This window comes from Salvelinus namaycush, chromosome 10, assembly GCF_016432855.1.
Source record: "Salvelinus namaycush isolate Seneca chromosome 10, SaNama_1.0, whole genome shotgun sequence".
Taxonomy (NCBI): Eukaryota; Metazoa; Chordata; class Actinopteri; order Salmoniformes; family Salmonidae; genus Salvelinus; species Salvelinus namaycush.
Window position 1 is genome coordinate 7,728,201 of NC_052316.1, and position 19,403 is coordinate 7,747,603.

The 19,403-nt window shown below is 43.9% G+C and overlaps 1 protein-coding gene across 2 annotated transcripts in view; it reads left to right on the forward strand.

The window, feature by feature from the left end:
- The window catches only part of ccdc50a (coiled-coil domain containing 50a), a 31,501-nt gene extending 21,245 nt beyond the window's left edge, over positions 1 to 10,256 (forward strand). Inside the window, exons 6-12 of one of the 2 annotated variants that reach the window (XM_039002112.1) lie at positions 1,927 to 2,913; positions 3,622 to 3,782; positions 4,260 to 4,304; positions 4,859 to 4,996; positions 5,287 to 5,366; positions 8,364 to 8,473; positions 8,815 to 10,256. In XM_039002112.1, the coding sequence (XP_038858040.1) occupies positions 1,927 to 2,913; positions 3,622 to 3,782; positions 4,260 to 4,304; positions 4,859 to 4,996; positions 5,287 to 5,366; positions 8,364 to 8,473; positions 8,815 to 8,834 (1,541 nt within the window). In that variant the 3' untranslated portion in view covers positions 8,835 to 10,256. The remainder of the gene's footprint in view (positions 1 to 1,926; positions 2,914 to 3,621; positions 3,783 to 4,259; positions 4,305 to 4,858; positions 4,997 to 5,286; positions 5,367 to 8,363; positions 8,474 to 8,814) is intronic. The other variant, XM_039002113.1, reaches the window with a different exon arrangement.
- Positions 10,257 to 19,403: the final 9,147 nt, after the last annotated feature.

Here is a 19,403-nt window from a genome sequence, read left to right on the forward strand (position 1 = left end):
GATTACAATGAATAAGATTACATGGACAGGAGGGAGACCTGATCCTAGATCAGCACTCCTGCTCTCTGAGATGCTTTGTGAGTATGGGCCAAGAACTAAAGCCTCGTATACACTACTACATTGTGTGTACATGCTGTCTGGCTGAGCATTTTAAAATCTCAAATATCCATACATACACACACACACACACTCTGCCATGTCTTATCTCTGGCGGGTCGTGTGATTGGCTTGCCCCTCTCAGGAAGTGAGGGAAGGAGGGGGCGATGCTGTGTTTGTCTTAATCCTCCAAAATCGGGAGATAAACGGTTGGTTTAATGCTCAGCCTCTTCTACGCAGATAAGCCATTGGAAAGAGAGGAGGGGAGAGAAGTGGGAAGAGAGGGAGAGGAGACGAAGGAAGGAAGACGAGATATCCAGGCTTTGCCGCTGTTTTTTTTATTAAGCCACAGAAATAGGCTAGGGAGAATAATTTCCAAAATGTTGCGTTTTCGAGCATGACAACTGTTCACCTTTTTCAGGATACTCAGTACCGACTTAGTTGGCTAATACATCTTCGGCAGATGACTGTGACAGAAAAGTAGGCTAGGTCCTCAAGATACCGTTGGAGAGCAGCCCGGGTTGAGGGTGGAACTTTTTTCAACGATGACTTCACTTCAGCGTCATTTTAAGGAAACATTAGGACTTTAAAATGTGTTGACGTAGGTTTCTATATTCCCTCGCCTCGCTCTCATTTCAAAAGTTAAACATAAACAGTTGTTTCAGTTGACGAGATTAGCTTCACCAACAGCTGCAGGATGACCGACATTCCATTCAGCTGACAGGCTTTTTTTGGGCCGGCGACCCCCACCATATAAAAAAGTGATGTAATCAAAGGCCATTGTTTACTTTTTTAATTTGGGGGGGGGCTATGAGAAATCGGTCTGACAGTATTGCAATCTGAAGGAAGTATGGTTTGAAGTGACTGAATTGCATCAGAAAGGAAAGTGTCTGGTGATATTCCGTGTAGATAAGAACAGCATCGTTGATGTTCTTCCCCCCTCGTCTGATTTCCGTGCCTGGTCTTGTCCGTGCTGTCCTGCGCGGCTTGAGGGGAAACGGTCTTTTCTTTCAGTGATGGGGTTATAATATTTTGTAGCTTAAATGTTCAAAAGATAGCCACGTGTAGGAAGAAAACAGAAACGGATCTGTTACAACCTCATCTAGCGGCTACTGGTTCTATGAACCAAGCATGAATTTGATTTATATATATTTTTTCAAATCAGATAACCCCACCCCCCAATAAATCGGCTGATTTTATTTTTTTATAGCTTTAAAAAAAATATATAGATATTTTTGACTGTTCAATTTCAAGTGCCTCTGACCACAGTTCAATACGAAGCTATTGATTTGCATCTCTTCGGTACGACGCACTCCAAGAGGTTTGTCTGTCACGTATTACTATACTATGTCCATATTGTTCCATTACTTTCTCGTGGATGTCACTCACTGATTGTCATAACATGAATGCCTGCATGTCATCCCTTCTCCCTGCCTGAGGTGCTTGGAGCAGTAGCTTGGTTTTACCTCGGCTATAGATGTACAGGGATCGGCTAACTAGCCCTCCACGTTGGCTTCAAACTTCCCATGATCATAACATCCCACTCTGCATTCTAACTCGGATCCGATTGTCTGGGAATATTTGGAGCCAAAATGGCACCCATTTAATTATCAAACTTAAGGTTTGCCGAAACTGTACGAAATATCCATGGCTCAACATTTAAACATTGTCCATGATGAACCCTCACTGTCCTTACATGCAGGTGCTGTGACTTAACTAACCCTGTGTGTTCACTAACCAACCCAGTTTTGCTCACATCTGCCATTGTCTTGTTCCATCCATCCATGTCTTCCTTCCACATCGACCCCCTCATCCCCTCCCTCAACCCAGCCATCCGAGCCCCTCTGGACCTGGATGACAAACCCAGGCGACCTGGTTCAAACTCCCACTCCCCTGAGTCACATCCCCTTACCCCGGGCTCACGACGCGACCTCTCCCCCAAGTACGTTTCTTTTGAGCCTAGCAGGACCAGATACCCCCTATACGACTCTGTGGAGCCTAGCACCAGCGGACGTTCCCGATCCCCCGAGCACCATTTAGAGAGTAGGGGAGGGGGTAGTAGGGGCAAGCATGGAGACCCATACCCCGAGGACCACCTCTCCAATAGCAGGGGGAAACATGGGGGCAGTTACCCAGACTACCACCACCCCACCGAGGGTAGAAGTAGAGGGAAGGGGGGCCAGAGGGGCCGAGACCCCCAGGGGTCCCAGTCCACCTACCCAGACAGCCGTGAGCCCAGGAGACACAGGGAGGAGAGAGGGGATGAGGGAGAGCGGGTGGTGGTGAGGAGGAAGGAGAGGCCCGCCCGGCCGCCTCCGCAGTCCCACAACCCTGTGGAGGGAGACGAGGCCTGGGAGAGAGAAAGAGAGCGGGAGTGGGAGAAAGACCGGCAAAGAGAACCCAGGAGAGACGAGGAGAGGGAGAGGGACGCCCCGAGACACGAGGAGAGATCGCGAGACGGACAGAGACATGGGCAGCGATCGCAAGACCAAGAGCATAGCCGAGACAAACACAGAGAAAAAGACAGACGCCGAGAGAGAACCAAGAGCAGGGAGCGAGGTCTGGATGAAGACTATTACGAGCCCATACCCAGCAGCCACAGCCGAGCCTGGACTGTTGGTGGGGAGGAGGGCCCTGGGGATGAGGGGGAGTGGGGGCCCATGGCCAGGCTCCACTCTGGCCCCAGTGAGCTGTGTGAGGAGGAGGCCAGGAGCCCCCGCGTGATGAGGGGGGAGAGGAGAGGTCACAGGGACCCTGGGGAGGGGCCCAGCATGGGCACGGAGCGCTCCTACACGCACCCCGCTCCCAGGGAGCCAGGTACGGCGCAGCGCCGGGCCCATGGTCAACCGTGTGTGGTGTGTGCATGTGCAGCCTTGGCCCATTGCTGAGAGCTGCTGGTGGTGGTTTTGGCTCCCTAACACAATACTTACTAATCATACACTTATCTTCCTCTTCATCATCTTCTTCCTCTCCTTGGTGTGGCGGGTTTCACTCCTTCCCGTATCTGATTATCATTATGGTGACGATTCCACTGTAGTTCACAATAAAAGTCTCTGATTCACAATAAAATTCCTATGGTGGGAAACTGATGTGAATCAGCTGCTGGTGTTGATGGCTGAATCTAGGGGGGGGAGTCGTGATTTGAGCTCAATGGATCCAGTTACAAAATCGGGAAACGCAACATGACAGATGGTCCAGATAGAAATGTACTGTGTAGAACAGATATGATTCCATTATTTGTCAGCTTGTATACATTACATTTCTGTCTTGAACCTTCTAATTCTAGTCCTCAAGGGCTTCCGTCGGTGTGCAGTGTTTATAGCCCTACTCTCCACAACTGATCCAAGTACTGGCATCAATTTGTCCAAACGCAAATCTACTGTCTCGGACCATAAATTAAAACATGCCAGTGACTTAATCTAGTAGACACTGCACTACAGCCCTGGAGGAATCAGAGTCGGGGATACTGTGGTTATGTCGACTCGACATACATCTGTATTAACTTGTATGTGGCGCCCCCTGCAGGTCGTATCGTGCAAGGAGGACCAGGGGGTCGCGGCGCAGTGGTGGTCGGAGGGGAGTACGGGATGGGCGAGGCCACCCAGGGCATCGCCAAGCTGGATCTGAGGGAGCAGGAGATCCTGGACATGGAGGTGGCCCGGAAACTACAGGAGGAGGAGGTCAAGGTGAGAGGACTGGTCAGCGAGTGAATGACGACCCCCCCCCCCCACACATAAAAAAAAAACACCCTTTTATTAAGAGATCATCCATGTCACAGCCGTGTACTGTAATACTCCCTCTCGCCATCGTTAGCCTCTGTCTTCGCCCCCTATTTTAGATGCATTTAGTTACAGCAGCATCATCATAGATACATGTATAGTTGTCATTGTGCTGTGTTTTTGGGGGTTCATTGTCAATTTAACAACAGAATTTATGTATTGGTGATATCCTGACCAGTCTACATTCAGTAGACCTCAGCTTTGTATTGTGCTGTGTAGCTTCATGTCTCAGAAGTCTTTGAGGAAGGTCTTCGTCTCGACACGGTCACCTCCTATGTTGTCATGATAATGCCTAGGGATAATAATGTTCAGTACCGACGGGGGGGGGGGGGGGGGGGGATGTGACTCAAACTTGGCTTCTAATAGTTTTTTTCCGGGTTCCAGGCGAGCAAGATGGACAAGCGCGCAGCCCAAGTGGCTCAGGATGAGGTAAGGATGTGGCCGCTTCTCTCGGTCTGGAAACTTCCGTCTTTACAGACTGACTTCACTCCAAAATCTCTCTCTCTCTCGCTCACTTTATCGCGCTCTCTTGTCTCTCTCTCTCATTTTCTCTCACTGTCTTGCCCTGTCTCTCACGGTCACTGAAGTCTCGACTTTCACCTCATCAATAAAGCCAGCTATTGAGTGTGACAGTGGTTTGCCTTTGTTAAATAAATGATGTCCCCGTGGTCCATTTATTCTCTTTGGTCAGTTTTAATCTGGGGTTATCACATTTCACCACATCATGGGTTATAGCACCTATCAGTGTATACATAGCTCCTATCAGTGTATACTGCCAGATAACATATGAAGCAGCACTACTGTATGTGCCTGAAAAGTTCAAATCTTGGTACCCAACAGTGGGTACCAAGCCACTTGTTTAGGTAAACCGCTGAGGGATGGGGCTGGAGAAAATGTTACCGCTCTCAAATTCATTGGGACAAGGAGTGCGTCTGTTTTGTACTAGAGCTGTTTAGTAAACCAGGTTGTGTTGGCGCTGTCAGGAGATAGCCCGCCTGCTGATGGAGCAGGAAAAGAAGGAGTACAAGAAGTCCAGGGAGAAGGAGAAGCAGGGGATGAGGCCAGAAGAGAGGGGGATGAGGCCGGAAGAAAGGAGGCGGCCAGAGGGAGGAGAATTCAAGGTGACTGGACTTCTTCGCATCGTTTTTCTGGACGAGATGACTTTATGATTAGTAACACTTTGACTTTAGCACTACATGTACAGTATTTTGATAGTTGTCAAGATGGTATGTGTTCAATACTGTAATGTTTGTCCCTCGTATAGATGCATGTATTTTAACTGTTGTGCTGATTATGATCTGGTTTTGACATAAGAGTGCTGTAGTGAGAGAACCACGGTGTATTGGCACAGTTTAGGGTGCCTGTTTTTTTGTCAACTTGTTGATAATGGATTCCTGTATGTGTGTTCCAGTCAAACTCGGAGGAGGTAGTGCGTCCCAGGTCCCGAGAGGAGGAGTACCAGAGGCACAGGAACCACCAAAAGCCTGCCAGGTATTTGTCTCACTCTATTAGCTACAACAACTTGTAACAACGTTGTAGCACCGATTGTGTGTGTGTGTGCATGTAAACTCAGCAAAAAAAGAAACATCCTCTCACTGTCAACTGCGTTTATTTTCAGCAAACTTAACATGTGTAAATATTTGTCTGAACATAACAAGATTCAACAACTGAGACATGAACTGAACAAGTGACTCACAGAAATTGAATAATGTGTCCCTGAATAAAGGGGGGGTTCAAAATCAAAAGTAACAGTCAGTATCTGGTGTGGCCACCAGCTGCATTAAATCTCCTCTTCATGGACTGCACCAGATTTGCCAGTTATTGCTGTGAGATGTTACCCCACTCTTCCACCAAGGCACCTGCAAGTTCCCAGACATTTCTGGGGGGAATGTCCCTAGCCCTCACACTCCGATCCAACAGGTCCCAGACGTGTTCAATGGGATTGAGATCTGGGCTCTTCGCTGGCCATGGCAGAACACTGACATTCCTGTCACGCACAGAACGAGCAGTATGGCTGGTGGCATTGTCATGCTGGAGGGTCATGTCAGGATGAGCCTGCAGGAAGGGTACCACATGAGGGAGGAGGATGTCTGCAATGACAACAAGGCTCAGTCCGATGATGCAGTGACACACCGCTCCAGACCATGACGGACCCTCCACCTCCAAATCAATCCCACTCCAAAGTACAGGCCTCAGTGTAACGCTCATTCCTTCGACAATAAACGCGAATCCGACCATCACCCCTGGTGAGAAAAAACCGCGACTCGTCAGTGAAAAGCACTTTTTGCCAGTCCTGTCTGGTCCAGCGACAGTGGGTTTGTGCCCATAGGTGACGTTGTTGCCGGTGATGTCTGGTGAGGACCTGCCTTACAACAGGCCTACAAGCCCTCAGTCCAGCCTCTCTCAGCCTATTGTGGACAGTCTGAGCACTGATGGAAGGATTGTGCGTTCCTGGTGTAACTCGGGCAGTTGTTTCCATCCTGTGCCTGTCCCGCAGGTGTGATGTTCGGATGTACCGTTCCTGTGCAGGTGTGACATGTGGTCTGCCACTGTGAGGACGATCAGCTGTCCGTCCTGTCTCTCTGTAGCTCTGTCTTAGGCGTCTCACAGTACAGACATTGCAATTTATTGCCCTGGCCACATCTGCAGTCCTCATGCCTCCTTGCAGCATGCCTAAGGCACGTTCACGCAGATGAGCAGGGACTCTGGGGATCTTTCTTTTGGTGTTTTCTGAGTCAGTAGAAAGGCCTCTTTAGTTTCCTAAGTTTTCATAACTGTGACCTTAATTGCCTACCGTCTGTAAGCTGTTAGTGTCTTAACAACCGATCCACAGGTGCATGTTCATTAATTGTTTATGGTTCTTTGAACAAGCATGGGAAACATTGTTTAAACCCTTTACAATGAAGATCTGTGAAGTTATTTGGATTTTTACAAATGATCTTTGAAAGACAGGGTCTTGAAAAGGGAGTTTGTTTACAAAAAATATTATATACATCCATAGATAGATACCTAGATAGAGTGCAAGTCAAAAGTTGACACCTACACATTCAAGGGTTTTTATTTTTACAATTGTCTACACTGTAGAATAATAGTGAAGATGTCAAAACTATGGAATCATGTAGATTTTAGATTCTTCAAAGTAGCCACCCTTTACTTTGACAGCTTTGCACACTTTCATTCTATCAACCAGCTAATGAGGAATACTTTTCCAACAGTCTTGAAGGAGTTCCCACATATGCTGAGCACTTGTTGGCTGCTTTTCCTAAACTCTGCGGTCCTACTCATCCCAAACCATCTCAATTTTGTTGAGGTCGGGCGATTGTGGAGGCCAGGTCATCTGATGCAGCACTCCATCACTCTCCTTGGGCAAATAGCCCTTACACAGCCTGGAGGTTTGTTTGGGGTCTTTGTCCTGTTGAAAAACAAATGATAGTCCCACTAAGCGCAAACTCATCAGACCAAAGGACAGATTTCCAATCGGTCTAATGTCCATTGCTCGTGTTTCTTGGCCTGAGCAAGTTTCTTCTTATTATTGGTTTCCTTTTAGTAGTGGTTTCTTTGCCGCAATTCGACCATCAAGGCCTGTTTCACGCATTCTCCTCTGAACAATTGATGTTGAGATGTGTCTGTTACTTGAACTCTGAAGCATTTATTTGGGCTGCAATTTCTGAGACTGGTTACTCTGAACTTATCCTTTTCCTCTGGGTCTTCCTTTCCTGTGGTGGTCCTCATGAGAGCCAGTTTCATCATAGAGCTTGATGGTTTTTGCGACTGCACTTGATGAAAATTTAAAAGTTTTGGGAATTTTACATTGACTGACCTTCATGTCTTAAAGTAATGATGGACTGTCATTTCTCTTTGCTTATTTTAGCTCTTCTTGCCATAATATGGACTTGGTCTTTTACCAAATAGGGCTATCTTCTGTATACTACACCTACCTTGTCACAACACAACTGATTGGCTCAAACGCATTAATTCCACAAATAAAATTTTTAGCAAGGCGCATCTGTTAATTGAAATGCATTCCAGGTGACCGCCTCATGAAGCTGGTTGAGAGAATGCCAAGAGTGTGCAAAGCTGTCAAGGCAAAGGGTGGCTACTTTGAAGAATCCCACATCAAATATATTTGGATTTGTTTAACACTTTTCTTTTTGCTTACTACACGATTCCATGTGTTATTTCATAGTTTTGAAGTCTTCACTATTATTCCACAATGTAGAAAATAGTAAAAATAAAGAAAAACCCTTGAATGAGTAGGTGTGTCCAAATTGACTGGTACTGTGTGTGATATATAGATGTGTGTGGTACTGTGTGTGATATATATCACACACAGTACCACACACACACATATATATGCAGTATTAAAGCTGATCTACCCCCCCCCCCCTTACAACACCTATTATTAATGCACCCCTTGTTACATAAACACTTATTACACCAATATAATGCCCTTACAACATGATTTGTTCTTTCTCTCTCGTCTTTCAGACCTCCTCAACCTCTTCCACATGACTACGAGAATGTGGAGACCAGCTACAGCTACTCAGAGAGCCACTACTCTTCCCGCACTCCAGCCAGACCTGAGGCTGCTTACAAAGGTCAGTCTAGCTACTGGAGGCCCCTGGCTGTGTTTGGGCCTTAACTTCCATTACCTGACTAGATCAGTGTGTACATTGAGTGCAACGTTAGACTGGTTCAATAGGACTCCTATTGTCACGTGATCGTTTTAGTGCAGATTTAACCCTCTTTCCAATGGAGCTAACTATCCAGCATATACCACATTGTTGACATGCGCTAAATGGATTAGTTAATTTCCTAAAAGAGATATTCCACTTTTGGATTCTCTACCGTACACACACACACACACACACACACAGTTGTGGTTGCAATGAAAAGTTGAAGCTTATGTCTGCTGTCTCTTTATGTCCGTCTCTTCCAGGTACCTATTACAGGCAGTGACCCAGGCTCCCTAAGTTATCCATCCGTGACTTTGTTGTTCCTTTTTTAAATATTTTTTTTTACTCGTCGTTGCTGTATTTGTAAAAACGCCCATCACTTTGTTGACCAAGAGCCTTGGGACAATGTCACCTAGTCGTTGGCGGTGCGATTCTCCAGCGTGTGCAGTTGGCCGAGAGTTTGGGAAGCGTGCTGCTGAGAGCTGAAACATACACGCTTTTATCTTTCTTTTTTTTCCCGGTTTTCTTCTTTCAATTGGCGCAACAGCCAAGACGACTCAAAGGAGATGCCTTGTGACATTTATCCTCTTGCTGGCTTTTAACTGTTGAAAATGGGGGGGGGGGTATGAAAGCATTTCTGTTTTGCTGTAGTTGTCGTTTGCTGGTGTTTCCGTCCGTCTGTGGATCATGCTCATCATGGTGAATCAAGCCTTTGCTGGATATACTGTATAACTGTTCAATCTCCATCGCTGTCTATGGGATGTGCCTGTGTTGAGCCGAAATGGCCGCCATTGTACGCCTTTGAGCCAAGATGGCTGCTGAAGCTCGTTTGAGGCAAAATGGCGGCGGCGCAGCTTTTTACACTCCCAGGCTCCAGTTCTCCCGTCCTCGTATTGTGCTGCGCGTCTAGGATGAACAACATGACAGGCCCAGTCATACGTGCTGCGCTGCATATAATACTCCTTTTGAAAGACACATTTTTAGCATTTTCTTCACAGGAAAAAAAGAAAACCTACTATATCAGGATGCTGGGTCTTTGGCTTTGTGTTTTAATGCTTTCCAGTCCAGAAGCGGATGGTGATCGTATGTGGACTTCTGACTTGTTGCCGGCTATAAGCCGTTTCCATATGCGTGTATTTTTCCTGTGTCTTTAAGGGGCTGGTGTATTTCCCTACTTGGATTAAAGACTTGGAGGTGGAAGTGGGGTTTTATGGGACATACTGCCATGGTTAAGTGTTTTATGTGCATGCTTACTGACTGTGTGCTCTCTTGTGGGCTGAATTTCTATCCTCTCTGCGAAACTCTTTGACACTCCTTTAGTCAACGAGAGCCCAAGCCACTGAAAACTCCATCCATTTTGTTTTGTGGATGAACAAAATGCTCTTTTAAATGTTGCCCTAATATATTTGGTTGTATGTTCCATCAGTATTTGATAGTCTCATCTGTTTACATGCTCTCAGCGCTAAGACAAGTGGACCAGTAAGAATTGAATGCATGTATATTGCACCTGTGTGCCAAACATAAAATTGTGGTGGTCTTGGCAGGGCTGTATTCACTTGGACCCAAACGGGACAAAACAAGGAGGGACCTAACTGAATTCGTAGAAATAGAAACTCTTGATTTTTGTTGCAAAACATTTTCCGTTGCAAAATCTTGTTTTCTGTACATTCCATAATAAAAATGCATTCTGTCTCTTTCTCTCACACACACACACCACTCCTCTGACTGAGAGGGTTGTGTCACTTCCTGTGTGTGTCACATGAGTAAGCATTCCCAGGGTAGACATGCATGAGAGTGTGGAGGGAAGTTTCAGTCATCCACAGAATTAACAGGGAAAGTGAGAACATGATTTCATCCTACTCAAAGGAACCTATTGACTCAGACAGCTGTGTTGATAGGGTTTACTGCTCCGTGGCCAGTTGAGTCATTTTCTTTTCATATTGAATAAAGATCACAATGGTGGGCAGTGGGAATAGAGGCCATGCTTATCAGACGTCGTACTGTAATATAGATGCATGTATCAAAGGGGTTACGGGAGACTATAGGGACTTTTTGGATATAGAATGCCTCCCAAATTGCACCCTATTCTCTATGTAGTGCACTACTTTTGACCAGGACCCATATGGCTCTGGGGGGGAAATGTGTGCACTATGTAGGGAATAGGGTGCCATTTGGGACACGGTGTCACCATGTTCTAATAATTGTTTATTGCACAGGCGGAAAGAGTAATCAGACACTGTTCTCAGTTTGATCGACATGAAATGTTTAATTATGATCCACATCCAATGGTGTTGGTGGCATGCCCCGAGACTCTTCTGGACACGTCAGATGTTCTGGATGAGATTTGTGCCATAAGGATGATTATTGTCAGGGACTTGTAGATAACGGGGAAATCGCTGCTCTTTTTAAGTTCATGACAGTGGAGGAGGATCGGCGTAAAACTCCCAGAACTAAGGGATGTGTATATATCCTTTCGTCTGATAATAGGATCGCCTTGTGGACATGTTGAATATCAAATCAGAACACGTGCATTATCTGTACAGATAGTGAGTGCATATTGGTGATTTGCTCTATACTGATGTGCTATATGCTGTGAGTGCAAAAGGAACTGAAATCGAGTAACGGTTTCGCGATCCAGGGCCTGTATGCGGTCTACAAATCATAAAGACTACGACGTGTGTTGGCGCTTACTGTAACAGAGACTGTTTTGTATCATGAACTGAATAAAGGTTTTGCTTTTACCATCTCAAAACAATATTTTGCATGTGTCTTATTCACTAAACGCATGTCCAATTCTGTGGCGTCGCTTGTATTCTAACTTCAGGCCCGGATTCTATCACATTTCTATCCAGATTAAAACATGATGCAAGGCACAAGTGAATGGTTTATGTATGGCCTCAACTAGCCTAAATATTTTGAGGTGCATGTGGGTGCTATTACTGTAGCTCCCCTCGAAAAGAATCAATCGGGATTCAGACTCCGAGGAATTTGCTTACGGTATTTATTCAGTGAGTTACAGATATTGTCCAACACATGACCGGAAAATCGTATCGCAGAAGAGTTGACAATCAAAGCACAAGTAATACATATGTCAGTGTAAAGTCAACCATACTCTCTCAACGCTACACAGAGAACGTGTCGTGCCACATTCCATCTTTTCAGTCTCTTGTCAGGGAAAAGGGTTGGTCTGGGTAGGATTCCCCACTTACCTTTAGAGAGAGAGGACATGTATACACTTATTGCAGCATTCTGTTGATGCCCTGGTTTTGCCTGCACCACAATGTGGAATAGAGGAAGGCCGTCTCCAACACACAGTACTATCCAAGGCCAATTCCATGTATTTAGCCTACAAGTTAAGACCTCGGTCATGTTCACTAGGCAAACGTTGAAGAAAAGATTCCGTTTGTTCTAAATAACGCTATCTGAACATTCCGCAACGTTGTGCCCTGCTTAATGCGCCCCTCATTAATCCTGTAACACCGACCAGGTTAAAAGAAAGAGGCAAATGTTACAAAGCCACGTCTTATGTAGGCCTAGTCTAATTGTAATCTCTGTTCACACTTGTTTGTTCTAACTAAGCTGTTACGAGATATTCACCAGTAATGACTTGCTTGACTCCTGATCAATATTTGCATTACAAGGCAACTGTACCAAATGAGCATCACCAGTTCGTTACAAGTGTAACCTGTTTTCACTGTTAGGCCTGCAACTGTTTGCATATACGAAGTCTGGTTGGGCACGGAGGTAAAATGGTACTCAAATCATTATGGATTGAAATGACTAAAAACTAGCACATCATTTTCCCTTGTTTGAACAGTGACATTTGCTCACTTTTCCCCCCCGTCAATGTTCATTGACGGGGGGGAACTTTCTTCTTCAGAGCATCCTACATTTTTACGGGGCATGAACTCGACTAGGTGTCAAGCGCTCCACAGGAATGCTGGCCCATGTTGACTGAAATGCTTCCCAGAGTTGTGTCAAGTTGGATGGACTTTCTTTGGGTGGTGGACCTTTTTTGATACACACAGGAAACTGTTGAGTGTGGAGAAAACCCCAGCAGCGTGGTAGTTCTTGTCATAAACCGGTGCACCTTCTACCATACCCTGTTCAAAGGCACTTCAATCTTTCACCCTCTGAATGGCACACACAATCTATGTCATGGAAAGAGCAGGTGGCCTTAATGTTTTGCCACAGTATCCTACAATAAATTGTCAGCAAAATAAATAAAAAAATGCAAAAACTATCATTGTCCATCTCCAGATTAACAAATCAAATAGCCTAAAATCTGTTTCAAGTTGTATTTACTCATTTGGTTTTCATGATAATGTTGAGAGGAGCAACCTTGCGGCGAGTTCATAGCAATTTGATCAAATATAAAAGTGAGTCATGCTGGGTTGCGGTCATCAGGGAAAGTACATTGACCCATTTAGCTCTTCCCTGTGAGTTTAATGAGGAAGGAGGGTTGAGTGCTTCAGTAGAGCTGGTTCACCAACATACCAGACATTAGAATTTTCTCAATTGCATACTCTTCGCGTCCTCTCTCCTCGCCTCCTTATCAAAACCCATTAGAAGAGAAGGTCAGAGGGGAGGGACTGGCTTTCTAATCCAATGGGTTTTGAGAAGGAAGCAAGGAGAGGACACGAGGAGTACGCAATTGAGATGATCCTGTAGTGATGGTTTGCTTGCATGTTGCAACATCAGGGGGAGAAACAAACCCTTGACAACCTACTGTGGGCAGTCTGTGGGAGAATGTCAATGGTGTACTTCTCGCGTCCGCTCTCCTCGGCACCTCAAAACCCATTGGATGAGGAAGACAGAGGTCCGTCTGACCTTCCCCCTCCAATGGGTTTTGAGAAGGAGATGGGGAGAGGATGTGTAGAGTATGCAATTGAGATTCTCCCACTGAGAACACAGTACTTTGTCAAGTTTTTTTTGTTTTGATTGAGACACGCCACTGCCCCCTGGCTACAACAGTATGTATGAGTCTTAAAAACACAGTAAGGGCCGGTTTCCCAGACATGGATTAAACCATTCTCCATTGACAATGCTTTTTAGTCTAGAACTAGGTTTATTCTGTGTCCGGGTAACCTGCCCAATCACACTCAAACTCGTCAGGTTATTAGGACTTTGTCTCCATTCTCCAACTTATAACCGGAGGCCTTGACACCTGTTGACGTACCTGCTACACACACTACCAGAAACAATGACTGAAATCTGTTGGCACATCTCAGGCAAGGTTTCTAGCTGTGTGGGCAACTTGTAACACTTGGAAAGGACTCTGTGAGAGGTAAACTACTGTTGTACATTTTATTACAGTCCTAGGTGGATATTTGTATCATTAGTGCATGCCGTATCATTAGTGCATGCCTTATCATGCATTGTGGTTGCCACCATTGCAATACAACAATATCATGGTTCATTGCTATTATCAAATACATGTAGGCCTACAGTATAAACGTTATCTTGAAGCAATAAGTAATTCCATGTGGCATTATCTATGTAATGACTATAATAGTTACATATTAAGTATGTTAGCCTGTTTAATTCATAAAATCTAATGAGGCCATCTAGGCTAAAACATTTACGACAGTTTAGCGTTTTGAAGGAGCCATTGCTTCAGTCATGTGTAGGTTAGTAACAGGTTATTCAGTTGTTAGCCCACAAAAAGGTTTACCTGTGCCGATTAAACTTTTAATCAGAGTCATACACTTGAAATTACTATTAAAACACTAGGAATACACAGGCTAGTGAGCGAAAATTGTCAAGCAACACGACGTATGGCAATGAATATAACATGCTGACAGTTCAAGGTGTGCCTAGGCTAACTCACCTGCCGTGGCCTCGGTGTCGTCAAATGTTCCATTTAATAATCATGTAAATAATGAAGTCGAGATGGTCAAGTAAATGCCAACTAGGCAGCGAGAATGTTTATGAAGAGCAGTCACTCACTGTATGGCTTGCCTTACCTGAGAATTGAAAGTAAATGCAGCCGTCCCGAAACTAGAACATGCCTTGTTGAGACATGGAAAAGACACACGCCCAGTTGAATCAGCGCAACTTTTGCGCATTCATCATTGGAGAGGACAGCCAACTCAAACAGTCACCCGAGACACTTTTTGAATTGAGTTTTGAAAGTGCAGTAACTGCAGTCGACTGTGGCATTTTTGACGCAGTAATTGCAGAATAGCTGCAGTCTACTGCAGTTATACACCAAAATTACTGCAGTAAAAATACTTATTTTGGACGCAGTATTTGCCTCATACTTCACTCTGACTGAAATCTTTTTTTTGGTAAGGGGGTGGCGCTTGTATTGTTGACGGCGAGACCAAAATGTATTTTTTACCAAATTATTTTGCCATTCCAAATGCCATTCCTTTAATTCATGCCTTTTACGGGTTTTTCTTAACTTGAGTTAATACGCCTTGGGCACATCTTCAGATAAGGGTGGTCAAAGGCAGAGGATGTGTCAGGCAGACAAGCACCTCTGTACCTAATTTAAACCAGCCTTTGAGTGTTGACTCAAAATGTGTGAAATTAGTTATTAGTTCCCCCTAGTCTGCTATTTCCCCTTAAAACGTTATGGTTATCAATTACCATTGACACATATGCATTGTTTACCTTTTTTCTACTATTCTGCAATTAAGTGCCATTTTGTCAATGTTTGTCCATTTCTAGCTGAAACCTCATGTGTAGGCTACGAAGAAAGATTCATGACTTATTTCATTGTAGTGTTTCATCTCATGCAGTATACCATGAAGTGTCAGTCGAAATATTAGGTGTCATGCTAAATGATGAAGTTATTCTTTTTTCAGTTGATAACAGTGAGATCATAAGGAAGGAGGGAAAGATTATGGAACTTGAGTAACATATTCCATGTGAGTCCCCTTTTCTCTGACTAGGTTGGTGTGAGAGTTCTCTCTCAATCTGAGAGTTTCCCTTTACATTAAACTAAAGCCGGTGTGGTTGTGTGGTGCCACACCTTTTGGTTTCTGCATGAGGACAAGATTAAAAACGGCAACGACTTTGACTAACAAACATTTGTCATAGATGTTATGATTTCCATTTGCAAAAACTATTTGACACTCAGTATAATCTCATTTCGGCTACCCCCTTACTAAAAGTGGTGAATCAGAAACATATTATTTGGGCTCCTGAGTGGCGCAGCGGTTTAAGCCACTGTATCTCAGTGCTAGAGGCATCACTACAGACCCTGGTTCGATTCCAGGCTGTATCACACCTGACTGTGATTGGGAGTTCCATAGGGCGGCGCACAATTGGCCCAGCATCGTCCGGTTTAGGGTTTGGCCGGGGCAGGCCGTCATTGTAAATAAGAATTGTTCTTAACTGACTTGACTAGTTAAATAAATAAAGCATTTGCCTGTATAGTGATTTAAGCTGCATCGGCACCCTGAATGCTGGTATGCGGGTAGAGAGAGATAAAAAGCAAACATTCCCATCATTGGGTGTTAGTTAAAAATAGGCAACAGGCTGTTTGGCCCAGGGCACTCTGTGCTGTGCCTGATGCAGGAATGATATCGAACTGGTTTGACAACAGCAGTCCTGGGCCCTGTGCTAAGAGGGAGTCACCTCTAATACATGCCAAGACAGTCTGCATGTGTTCAGTCACATATCTGTTTTAAGGCATAGTTTATAATCACTCTACCACAAAGGGACTTTTTGTTGTACTGATCTACTGGCAGTGTTGAACTCATTGTCATTTTACCTGACATTATATCACTCGTACACCAGGTAGTTAAACTTACTCAGCTAGTCTGTAACTGCAGATAAGATACTTTCCTGGACTAAAACGCCTTCTCAGTGGAGCTTCTCAATGAAAATTCTCAATTGAGAGCGCTTTTTAGTCCAAGACGAGCATAATCTGTCTGGGAAACTGACCCAATGAGTAAGAAGGTAAATAGTGTCACAGATTGTTTTGAAACACTACATTTCTGAAAAAGGGGAAATACAAAAAAGGAAATACACAGACAAGGGAACATACGCTTAATTAACATAGACGGATATTCATTTTTACAGATCTTATCGCAACTTGTCACTTGTAGTGTCTTAGATGTGCTACTTAGATTGTCCACTAGATGGCGACCTTAACCCAATAGAATGACAATGGACAGCACTCTCCTCCTCCACAGATGTGTAAATATACAATAGACCCTCACTAAGCTGGCTTCTCTTATAGATCTGGGAGTTAAAGTTTTTTGCGGGACGTAACATATTTTATGAAATGGACGAAGACCCCTTTTGGTTTGTGGGCTCCACTTTCAAAACTATTGGCTGAAATTATCCATTACTTTAAATCACCATTGTTCAGATAGTCCCAATAATTCAAAATGACTTGCAAAAGAATTGACCTGGAAACAATTTTAATTAACCACGTATTGTGTTTTAGCTAGTATGACCTTCCCTGACACAGTGAGTAGCCTTGCATTCATTGATTGTAAGGTTACAGCCTCAAACCTGTGATGAGATGACAGTATCCAAGTAATATGATAAGAAATTAGAGGCCTGTTTTAAGTATTGTAGTTATCCTGCTGTTTTTTTAGGATAGGGGGGTGCTACCCTAAATAGAATCCCATTCTAGTTCTGTGGTGCAACGTATGGTCTTTGAGTGCTAAAAATAAACGTCCTTTTGTTGAAATGCACCCATGTTAATATTGTACGTCATTTTAAACATTATTTTAATTGGTTGTGCTTTGCAAGTTTACGGGTAGACTAAGTACATAAAGTGAACTATGCCATATGATATGGTAATTGTCTCGAATTAATAGATGACTCACTTTTTGTCAATAAAATCAAGATAATTTCAAATGTTTGTGTGTACTGCCCCTTTACCTGGCAGTCATTTTTACCACATATTTGATTATTTATTTAACCAAAAGACCCTTGAGTTTAGAAACCTCTTTTGCGAGGGATACCTGGCAAGAGGTCAGCAGGGAGTATTCAGCATGTAGATAAAGTACAAAATAACATACAGGAACAATACACTAAAAACAACCCTCTCTAGATTTAAGGTATTTTGCAGGTCGTTCCAAGACCAAGGAACGTTATAGGATAATTATCTTTTTCCCATCTCAGGACTGGCCTTATGAACAGCTATTTCCTTGTGCTCTCATACAAACTCATACAAATAGTGGAAGAAAAGGACCTCAGTTCCCTCACAGACTAACATGATCTTTTAGGTGTGTATCACTAAGCCTCGTTAAGTTGTCCCATTTTATGAACCTGTACACAGGTATGTAAACAGAACTGGATGTATTTAGTATTGTTAACCTGGTTGGAATATTCTAACAGATGTAGGCCTCCCGTACATGTAACGCTTATCTCCAATACATTGCATCAAATGTGGCAATCCTGAAATGTCAATCAAGTCCATCATGTAAGCCTACAATCTGCATTGGTAGAATTTAAACTGGGTTAGATTTTGTGTCAAAATAAGGATCAAAATCCCTCGGTTTGAATTTTATATGGGTTAGAAAAAGTTACGTTTATTAAGAAAATGAATTTAATAGTTCAGACTATGTGATGGATCAGATGACCTGACCTCCACAATCACCCGACCTCAACCCAATTGAGATGGTTTGGGATCAGTTGGAGCGCAGAGTGAAGGAAAAGCAGCCAACAAGTGCTCAGCATATGTGGGAACTCCTTCAAGACCGTTGGAAAAACGTTACAGGTGAAGCTGGTTGAGAGAATGCCAAGAGTGTGCGAAGCTGTCATCAAGGCAAAGGGTGGCTACTTTGAAGAATCTCAAATGTAAAATATATTTTGATTTGTTTAATACTTTTTTGGTTACTACATGATTCCATATGTATTATTTCTTAGTTTTGATGTCTTCACTATTATTCTACAATGTAGAATAGTAAAAATGAAGAAAAACCCTGGTATGAGTAGGTGTGTCCAAACTTTTGACTGGTACTGTATTACAACTTCAGTTTTGTAGAGTGGTGAGTGAATTAATTTGAATTGATCTCCTCTTAGTTATTAAGAAATGAATACACAAGTTACCTTTCCCTTTCTAACACACCCATTTTGAGAAATTGCCAACCTTTTCATTCAAGCAAAAACTCCTGGGGGGGGTGTGGTATATGGCCAACATACCACGTCTAAGGGCAGTTCTTATTTTTTTTTTATTATTTCACCTTTATTTAACCAGGTAGACTCGTTGAGAACAAGTTCTCATTTGCAACTGCGACCTGGCCAAGATAAAGCAAAGCAGTTCGACACATACAACAACACAGAGTTACACATGGAATAAACATACAATCAATAATACAGTAGAAAAATCTATATACAGCATGTGCAAATGAGGTAGGATAAGAGAGGTAAGGCAATAAATAGGCCATGGTGGCGAAGTAATTACAATATAGCAATTAAACACTGGAATGGTAGAATGTGCAGAAGATGAATCTGCAAGTAGAGATACTGGGGTGCAAAGGAGCAAGATAAATAAATAAATACAGTATGGGGATGAGGTAGATTGGATGGGCTATTTACAGATGAGCTATGTACAGGTGCAGTGATCTGTGAGCTGCTCTGACAGCTGGTGCTTAAAGCTAGTGAAGGAGGTAAGAGTCTCCAGCTTTAGTGATTTTTGCAGTTCGTTCCAGTCATTGGCCGCAGAGAACTGGAAGGAGAGGCGGCTAAATGAAGAATTGGCTTTGGGGGTAACCAGTGAGATATACCTACTGGAGCGCGTGCTATGGGTGGGTGCTGCTATGGTGACCAGTGAGCTGAGATAAGGCAGGGCTTTACCTAGCAGAGACTTGTAGATGACCTGGAGCCAGTGGGTTTGGCGACGAGTATGAAGCGAGGGCCAGCCAACGAGAGCGTACAGGTC